The sequence below is a fragment of the Corvus kubaryi genome, unplaced genomic scaffold (genome assembly GCF_017639235.1).
Source record: "Corvus kubaryi isolate FWS band 111438036 unplaced genomic scaffold, C.kubaryi_AGA036_p1.0 66, whole genome shotgun sequence".
Classification (NCBI taxonomy): Eukaryota; Metazoa; Chordata; class Aves; order Passeriformes; family Corvidae; genus Corvus; species Corvus kubaryi.
Genome location: NW_024582054.1, coordinates 34,541,764 through 34,551,721, shown reverse-complemented (window position 1 = coordinate 34,551,721; position 9,958 = coordinate 34,541,764). Strand labels below are relative to the sequence as shown.

The 9,958-nt window shown below is 50.1% G+C and overlaps 1 protein-coding gene across 1 annotated transcript; it reads left to right on the top strand.

Moving 5' to 3' along the window:
• The first annotated feature begins 39 nt into the window (after positions 1–39).
• On the top strand, positions 40–9,330 carry KLHDC2 (kelch domain containing 2). The gene is made up of 14 exons (XM_042047313.1): positions 40–142; positions 1,607–1,773; positions 2,499–2,578; positions 3,410–3,527; positions 4,506–4,621; positions 5,278–5,359; positions 5,456–5,539; positions 6,459–6,539; positions 6,616–6,674; positions 6,845–6,954; positions 7,402–7,474; positions 8,096–8,183; positions 8,515–8,567; positions 9,042–9,330. The coding sequence occupies exons 2-14, from the start codon at positions 1,618–1,620 to the stop codon at positions 9,163–9,165; spliced, it is 1,224 nt and encodes a 407-aa protein (XP_041903247.1). The 5' UTR covers positions 40–142; positions 1,607–1,617; the 3' UTR covers positions 9,166–9,330.
• Positions 9,331–9,958: the final 628 nt, after the last annotated feature.

Sequence of the window (9,958 nt, the reverse complement as noted above, 5' to 3'; positions counted from 1 at the left end):
TTCCGATGGCTCCAAAGCGGGTTTCGCGGTGCCGCTGCCCCGCGCCTGCGCAGCGCCGCCGGAAGGTGCCGCCCGCCCGGCGGATGTTGCGGCGCGGCCGCGGCTGAGGGAGGGACGGCGGAGGGGCAGCGCCGGGGCCGCGGTAGGAGCGGGACGGGGCCGGGGCGGCTCTGAGGGGCCGGGGCGGGCGCGGGCCGGTAACGGCGGCGGGCGGGCGCTGCGGGCGCGATGTCGCGACAGTTGAGCGTGTCGTGAGGAGCCCGCCGGGCCCGCCCTGCGCTCGGGCATGTCGCGACAGAGAACGTGTCGTGAGGAGCCCCCGCCTGCTCGCCGCGGTGTGTGAGGGGGGTGGGCAGAGCGCGCAGGGCGCGGGGGCTGCGGGGAGCTGAGGGGGAAATGGCTGAAGGGACACGGCCCAGCGTGTCTGAGGGGTAAAATTAATCATATAATATTATACGTATATATTATATATAAATATTATATATGTGTTACTTCTCCGAGGCGGTGAAGACACCGCTAGCTCGAAGCAGGCCGGTTTCACGGAGCTGTGGGCAAGGCTTGCTAATCTAAATTAGAAATCGTAATTAAAGCTCACAGATAACCTCTCGAAGGTGGTGCGGCGTCTCCGTCGTGGGAGTGATTAAAATTAAACAGCAAAAGTCCCTCGGGAGTGTTGATGGGGAATATCAAAGCCGGAATATCCAACCCTGGAGTGCAGGGTGTGATTGTCTCACTAAGGTCCTTTTCCCTGGCTTTGGATGCTCAACCTTGGGCTGTTTGGCTTCCCTGAGATTTGGATCTTCCCAGGACAGTCTGGGGTTGGGCATTCTGCATGGATTTGGAGCAGGAACATTGGTTCTGTGGAATTTTGCATAGAGTAGGTGACATTGTCCTGCATTGAGGGTTTGTGTGGGGAACACTGAAAAGCCCCAGGATTTGCTGCTGTTGTAGGCAAAGCTGTCACATTTATTCCCTTTTGCATTGGGTTTTTTTGACATCGTGGAATGGTTGGTGTTGGGAAGGGACCTTAAAGCTCATCCAGTCCCACCCCTGCCATGGGCAGGGACACCTTCCACTGTCCCAGACTGCTCCAAGCCCCAATGTCCAACCTGGCCTTGGACACTCACAGGGATCCAGGGGCAGCCACAGCTTCTCCGGGCAGATCAATTAAAGTATTTATAGATAAGATTTTAATTTTTTTTTTTTTTTAATGGTCACTTTGGCTCACATTGGCAACTGAAACCATCATAAACTGAGCACCACTGATGAGTCCCCACCTGGAACTTTCTTGACTCATGGAATAACTTTTCCCAGTGAAACATCAGAAGCAACAGTGTGTAGTTTCTCCTGCTTTTTTTCCCTGTTTTTCCAAGCCCCACACTGTGCCAGGGTGGGTTTAGGTTGGATTTCAGGAAAAGGCTCTTCCCCCAGAGGGTGCTGGGCACTGCCCAGGCTCCCCAGGGAACGGGCACAGCCTCGGGGCTCCAGGAGCACTTGGACAGCACTGCCAGGGATGCCCAGGGTGGGATTGCTGGGGTGTGTGTGCAGGGCCAGGGGTTGAACTGGGTGATCCAGCTGAAGGAATTCCGTGTCCCTGTGTGTGTAGCACGTCCCGAGATGGCCGATGAGAACGAGGAGCTGCCGGCGGACGAGGAGCTGCCGGCGCCGGCCGAGGACGGCTTTGAGCAGCTGGAGAACGACAGCCCCGCCGAGCGCAGCGGGCACGTGGCCGTCACTGACGGGCGCTGCATGTACGTCTGGGGAGGATACAAGGTACAGCTCCTCTGGAACAGCCACCCACCGCGCTGGGAATTGTGTCCCATCAATCTGGGAGTGACTCTGGGAAATTATTCCTCCCCCGCAACACAGCAGCTCCAGTGAACAATTTGTAACACGACATCAGGGTGTTTTGCAGTGTTGAAATCAATCACGAGTGTTAAACCTTGGCAGATACACAGATTTTGGGGTGTTGTTTGCCTTTGGCAGCTTGTGAAGAGAATATTGTGTGATTGGAATTGTGCACCCTAGGAGTGGTGATTTTATTTACACAACTGTATTTTGGGTGTTAAGGATCCCAGGGTGGTGGTTGTCACACTGGGGGTGCGTGTGCTGCAGCACCGTAAAATCATTTCAGTGACAAAATCATTGTCAGTGAATTCAGTAAATGAACTCCTGTCATGGAGGGGGTGGGGGAATGAAAAAGGAACTTTTGGCTCATTTCTGCTCCCTGGCTTGGGCTATAAAATAGGGGCTTAACTTCATTTACCCCCATCTGGCTCTGCTGGGAACTGATTGTCCCCAGCAGGTGCTGAATTAGGCTGATTCCTGCTCTCCGTGCAGGTGGGAGGTACAGGAGTGTGGGAAGTACAGGCACTGCTCCTGCTGTGATCTGTGCTGTGATTAGGTCCCAGAGGGGTGTAAACATTCCCAGGAGTCTGTAACTCCGTGTGTCAAACATCCTTCTAACACTGCTTTTCCTTCTCTGACCTGTCCTGCAGAACGCCCAGGTCCGGGGATTTTATGACTTCTACCTGCCCAGGGATGAAATATGGATCTACAACATGGAAACTGGAAGATGGTACAGTAAATCATTAATTTGGGGGAAAAAATTAGATAAATCCTTAAACTGGTGTGGAAAGCACACTGAGGGGCTGAGCAGGGAGAGTTCCATGACCTCTTTGTTCCCACTATCAAACTGTTGCAAAAATGTGTAAAAGATTTCAGATTTGGGTTGGGTTTTTTTTCTGTGAAAACATCAAGTAAGTTTTCCTAGGGTGAAGTAGGAGAGGCAGCAGGGACAGGCAGCCCGGACAGGAGTGTGTGATCACCACTGGGAGGTGTTTTGGGATTCCTGGGATAGGATGGAGCAGCTGGAAATTGTGTTTGTACCACTTTTGATTCCAGTGGTGGTCAGGGGATCCCTGTTGAGTTTCTGGCCTTTCCAGGAGTTGTTTTTAAAGGTTGATGCAGCCAAAGAAGCTCCTCAGTGCTTTGCAGGAAGTGGGATTTCAGCCGTCCTCCCAGCCCTCCCTGAGGTCAGGGACAGCCTTGGACATGGGCTGGAATCTCCTCTCTGTGGTTAAGATGTTTACAAACAGGAAAAATCCAGGAGCAAAGTGAAACCTGCAGTTTACACAGGTGAATCCTCTTTGCCTGAGGATTCTGAGCATTCCAAACTCCTGAGCTGGGCAGATGGGATTCCTACCCCCAAAAAAACCCATCTATTAACTAAACTGCCTTTCCCCCACCCCTCCATCATAGCAGGGTAGTTTTGTGAATTGTTACACCTGAAAAGGTGGGAAGAACTGAGAACTGAATGTCCACAGCGACCTGCTGTGATGAAAACCCTCCAGATAAACCCATCCTTGTTCACTGTGAGCAGGTGAAACATTCCAGCCTGTTTTTCCAGGAAGAAGAGCAAGACAGAGGGAGATGTTCCCCCCTCCATGTCTGGCAGCTGTGCCGTGTGTGTGGACAGAGTGGTTTATCTCTTCGGGGGTCACCACGCACGGGGCAACACAAACAAGGTCAGGAATTCCTTCATCCCATCCTTTCCCATGAGGATTGTGCCCTGGAAGCTTCACAGCCCTGCAGGAACACCCTGACTTGGCACTGGTTCTGTTCTTGTGCAATTCCCCTTACCAACTGGATTGTGTCCCTGCCTCTTGAGTTTGCTGATTTTAAGATGGGAATTTCCAGAGTTGCCTGAAATAATGTCAGGAACTGATCTGGAACTGGTCTGGGGTGGCTTGAAATGTTTCTCTTTCCTGGAGTCTGTGATAGTCCCAGAGTCCCAGAACCATTAAGGTTGGAAAAGTCCTCCAAGATCATCAAATCCAATCTTTGATCAATCACTGCCCTGTCAGCTAGAATTAATTAATGATACTTTCTGATAGTCTGGCAGTGTGATCTAAATTAAATAGTTTTGGCCTTTATAAATACATTATTTATATATTTGAACATAAGATCTATTTCATACGTAAATATAAACTAGAAGGAGTTTGATGGAATTTTTGCAGACAGTTTGAAGCAAATCTCATTGGTAAGGTGTGACTTCTCCCCTTCCTGCTGTGGCATTCTGACATTTCAGTTCTTTTATGTAACTGTAGCAGCTGGTTCTCTTCCTGTACAATTATATAAATGCAGAGAAGGGGTGATGCTGTAAAACCCTCCACTTTGTAAACTTTTAAACCATTTTTTACTTGTAAGACAATTGTACTCTGTACACACCTTTATTGTGTCCCACAACAGCTTTTGGATGCTGAAACTCAGTGTCCATAACCCTGTTAGTGGTGTAAAAAGTGTTTGAGTCTGCAAAAAGGGTCAGGATTTGCAAATCCATATTTTGTTCCCAGTGTTTTCAGTGCTCTGGTTTACAGCTAGGAAAAGAACTTTACCTTTATTACTGTTTCTATACCAACACATGTTAATTAAAAGTTACTATTTGAACAGCAGACTTAAGCTTTGAGCTGTGTGAGTTAAAAAAACTCTTTTTATTTTCCCAGTTCTACATGTTAAATTCCAGATCCACGGACAAAGTGCTGCAGTGGGTGAGAGTGGAGTGCCAGGGGGTGCCCCCCTCGTCCAAGGACAAGCTGGGGGTGTGGGTGTACAAGAACAGGTGAGGCCCCAGGGAGAGCTCTGCTCTCTGCTGGCTTCTCCCTCCTCCTCCTCCTCCTCCTCCATGCAGTCCCTGTGGCGCTGGCTGCAGATGTTCACCTGGAGAAGAGAAGGCTCCAGGAAGACTTCAGAGCCCCTTCCAGTGCCTAAAGGGGCTCCAGGGGAGCTGGAGAGGGACTGGGGACAAGGGATGGAGTTGTGGGTGGTTAATTAGGTGGTGCAGATTGTTTTCTGTCACTCCATAATCCTGTAGGAATTTCTGGCAAAGCCATGCCAGTTTCTAATACAGGCTAAACCCCAAAGATAAAACTTGGAGGTAATTCCCATTTAAACCCCAGGAGAACAGTGTGGCAGAGGCCAAAGTGCAGTGACCAGGCAGCACACCCTGACAGCTTCATAGATCTGGAAGTGGAGCAAAGCTTGGAATCCTGAGGCTGGAAAACAGCTCCAGAGGGATTTGATGTGGGTGGGAGGGTCGGTTAGGCAACAAACAGAGCCCCACACCTGGAAAACCAAAGGAGCTCCCCTGGTTTTCTGAGCACAGCCTTTATATTTGTATTTGTATTTATATTTGTGTTTGTATTTTTATATATTTATATTTTATAACAACAGATGTGACAGAATTTCTCACAGCTCTTGGTCCATGTTTTCCTCCAGGCTGATATTTTTTGGAGGCTATGGCTATTTTCCTGAAGGGAAACAACGCGGAACGTTTGAATTCGATGAAACCTCTTTTTGGGTAAGTAACCCTGGAAGTCATTTTTATTGCAGCTTTTAATATTTACTCAGTGCTTATTAAAACTTGTTGCTTCTTTATGGTTTGTTTTTTTTAAAGAATTCAGGTCTTCCTAGAGGATGGAACGACCACGTGCATGTTCTGGACCTTGAAACTTTCACTTGGAGCCAGCCCATAACGACGGTAATTAATGGTCTGCTGTCAGTTAATTAAGTCACAGCTCAGTAATGTTATTCAGTAGTGTTCTTGGAGCCATTCCCACTGAATTTAAGCCATTCATTTAGACAATCCACTCTCCAAAAAGAGGAAATTTGCCTTTTATTTTGATCTGTCTTCATCCATTTTTTCCTGTCACTTGCTTCGGTTCACGCTTCAGCTGCGCTGTGCTCCCGGGGAGCTCAGGACAGTGAAATGTGTGGTTTGCTGTCACCCTCACTGCCAGGTGATGGCTGGTACCTGTTCCTGGGGTGCTGAATTGTGTCAGGAGAGAATTAAACACTCCTAGTTGCAGATACAAACATTTGGAGTGTCCCAGGAGTGTTCAGGAACAGGGAAATGGGGTAGTGTTGCCACAGGGTTGGAGGAAATGAAATATGAGACAAGGAACTCCAGACTGCCAAAGAATTGCTTTGGTTACTTCATACAGGTCTCAAGTAGTTCAGAAACTCAAGAAAAATTCTGTTTAATGGAATCCCAGAATAGTTGGTTGGAAGGGACCTTAAAGCTCATCCAGTCCCACTCCTGCTGTGGACAGGGACACCTTCCACTATCCCAGGCTGCTCCAAGCCCCATCCAGCCTGGCCTTGGACACTTCATGATTTATGGATATAAGGATTTATTATGTCACTGTCTCATTTACAGTCTGTCTTCTGTGGCTGAACCCTGTGCTAAAAGCAAAATTTATACACTTCAAGAGGGAAAAAATAAACCCCATTTTTAACGAGTTCTCTCATCTCCCATCCATCAAAAAACCCAGTCTGCACACAGGACGATTTACTGGCTGGGTTTTTTCACTCTGTTCCTTGCTGGCCTTAAATCTGAGTTGAGTTGAGCCTTTCTTGTCCTCTGGTGACTGATCTGTGATGTCCCTGTCCCTTCCCAGGGTAAGACCCCGTCCCCTCGAGCCGCTCACGCCTGTGCCACGGTTGGGAACAGGGGTTACGTGTTTGGAGGCAGATACAGGGTAAGCCCAGCCCAGTTTAACCTGTGATACCCCAAACCTCATCAGGAGATTTGAACCACGCTCTGCTTCGTTGTAGGAGTCCAGAATGAACGACTTCTACTACCTGAACCTGGACACGTGGGAGTGGAACGAAATGTGGGTACTCAGACTTGAGCTGTGTAAAATTCTTTGTGTCTAAAGAAATTAAACCTGTCCTTGGGTCACTGCAGTATCCTGCAGATAGCTGAACAATAATCAGAGCAAGAAAGAGCAGCAGGATTTTATTGTCCCTCATGGTGATTTGGGGTGTTTTTATTGCAATCCAGACTCACCCAAGGCATCTGCCCTGTTGGCCGATCGTGGCATTCCTTAACACCGATTTCCTCGGATCACCTCTTCCTCTTTGGAGGATTCACCACGGACAAGCAGCCCCTGAGTAAGTCATTCCAAAGGGATTTGGTGATGGCTTTGTGCTCTGGAACAGCTGTGCACAGGAGCTTGAATGATTGCCTTGAATTCCTTCTAAATTCCTCCTGTGTTCTTGTGATCCAACTCCTCATGGATCCAACAGCTTCTTCCACAGAGCAGGAGTTGCTGAGGGTGTGGAGACACCAAAACTTCCAGCAATTCATCTGCTCTAAAAATTTTATCTAATGCAAATTGCAATTAATAACAGCTTTACAGTTCCCCACCCCTGTAAACCTCTGTTACATTAAACACCTGTCATCAAACAGGAGCCAATGTTTTATACGGTTTTTTTCCTAAACTATTTGATTTATCTTAGAGCAGAAATGGGCTGTGCTATACCAGAGTATTTGTTTATTGCAGCAGCTCACAGGACTGACAGAATCGTGGCTTTATCTGGGATTTTGCTTGTTTTCAGGTGATGCCTGGATTTATTGTATCAGCAAGAACGAGTGGGTACAGTTTGAGCATAACTACTCCGAAAAACCAAGGTATGGCAGACAATTCCCTGGAAACTTGTTACAAAAGGGGTGTGGGATCACCTGGTGGTAGCTGTTGGAGAGAGGATGTTGGTTTCTCCTCACAGCTCTCCTTTTCCATGTGTCCCAGAGGTGCAGGTTGTTGTGTGCTCCCAGAATCGCAGTGAGTGCCACACAGGGCAGGTGCTGCCAGCAGCCTGTGAAACAGCAGGAAACACAGAATTTAGGGTTTGATCCTGGGATTTATGGTTTGATGTGGTTGCAGAGGCCTCTGAACTTTGAGTGCCAGCACCAGAGCTAACTGGAACCAGTGTCCTTGCTCTGCCAGCAAACCGGGAACAGGTCGGTGTCACCAAGGTCCTGGCCAGAGGCTCATCCTGTGCACACCCAGGGCTGTTCTCGGCTTCCTGCTGAGGAAATAGGAGTTGGTGACCTGCAATTTAAAGCCCCAAAACCTCTGTGAGGCACGAGTGTGGCATGCAAAACACGAGTCTTCCTCCCTCTGCTTTGGGAAGTGATCTTAGCCAGGTTAAGGAGTTGAAAGCAGTGATGCTTCCTGGTTTCCCCCCTTTGGCCTGGCTGGGATGAGGAGCTGGGATTTTGGGTTAATGAAGTGCTGCTTTCTGTTCCCAGGCTGTGGCACACGGCCTGTGCCAGCGAGGAGGGCGAGGTGATCATCTTCGGGGGCTGTGCCAACAACCTTCTGGCCCATTCCAAAGCTGTGAGTTGGTTTTAAGCTTTCCTTTCCCATGGGATCTGCAGTGCTGGATCACTCCAGCATCCTGATCTCGTGGGGATCGCAAACAAAGCCTGAGAGGGAAATGCTTTGCTCCTGTCCAAAGCCCCTCAGTGCAGATGTCTGAAGGCTTGGAGACCTGAAGGCTTCCTCCAGTGTCCCTGCCCAGGGCAGGTTGGAATGGGATGAGCTTTAAGGTCCTTCCAACCCAAGCCATTCTGGGATTCCCTGATTCCATGACTGTGTGAGCCTGGGCTGCTTTGGCTCCTGCTGTGAACCCACAGAACCAATTCTCCCTCTCTCTCCCACCCTCCAGGCTCACAGTAACGAAATCCTTGTGTTCTCCCTACAACCAAGATCTCTCGTCAGGTAAGAAAGCAAGACCTCAACGTGGAACTGTCGTGTCCCAGCTTAGCTGGCAGGAGGAAACCGCTGGGAGGGTGGGCAGGCCCTGGCACAGGGTGCCCAGAGCAGCTGGGGCTGCCCCTGGATCCCTGGCAGTGCCCAAGGCCAGGTTGGACATTGGGGCTTGGAGCAACCTGGGATAGCAGGAGGTGTCCCTGCCCATGGCAGGGGTGGGATGGGATGGGATTTAAGATCCTTCCAGCCCAAAACATTCTGTGATTCTAAGACAAGTGGGGCAGGGTTACCACTAGACCTGTTCATGTTCCTAAAATACTGGAAAGCATTTCCTCTACCAAACGCTGCCAGAGCAGCAGCCAGGTGTGAGGATGGAGCAGGATTCCCCTCAGCACCTTTGGCACTGCCGACAGCACCCCCAGCTGTAAGGAATGAGCTCCCCGTGCAGCCCCATCCCTGCTGACAGCTGCCCTGTGTTCCCAGGCTGTGCCTCGAGGCTGTGATTTGCTTCAAGGAGATGCTGGCCAGTTCCTGGAACTGCCTGCCCAAGCACCTGCTGCACAGCGTGAACCAGCGCTTCGGCAGCAACAACACCTCGGGCTCCTGAGCCCCGGCCGGCGCGGGGCTGCCCCGCCCACAGCCATTAAAGGTGTGTGCTGAACCCTCTCTGTGTGTAGGTAGTCGCTTCTCGCCCCCCCCGTGCATGTGAACGGCCTAGAGAGAACCTCTTTTTGTGTGAGATGTTCCAATAAATGTATTTAATGCCAGAGGAGACAGAGCCTGAGCTTAAGCTGCAACCAGGTCTGGGGTTGTGCACCCTGAGGGGGTGAGGCCAACCCCGAGAGCGGGGGGGGGTCCATGGGGACAGGAGCTGGGAATGCTGAGCACACCACGACTCTGGAGTGTTGCTTTAGTGGAGGCTGCAGGTCGTGTTTAGTCCACAGCTTCATGTTTTGTTACAAATGCTTAAGGTCAGAGAAGCAGGATCTGGAAGTTGTCCCGTTGTCGGTCCATAAACTGTCGTAAACCTTGAGATGTTAAAGCACCACTGCTCTCTGCTTGGCTGTAGTTTGGTTTTTTTTTTGGAATTTTTATGTTGTGGAACTTCAATTGTGAACCTTAGGTAGCAGATATTCTGCCCTGCGAGTGTAACAGAGTGCTCGTGCCTGTTCCCTGCACCTGGAGCTGCCCCAGGGATGGCCCCTGGCTGTGGGGACACGGAGAGGGGCAGCCCTGCCCCGGCTGACCCAGCTCTGTGGGGACATGGGGGACAGGGCCAGGCCGTGCTGCTGTGGGGAAGGGGGGATCGTGTTTTAAGCTGTCTTCAAAAAACAATTAAAAACTTTGACTTGTAGAACAATTCCTGTGCTGTAATTCCTGAGAGATCCCGTGGGTTTATC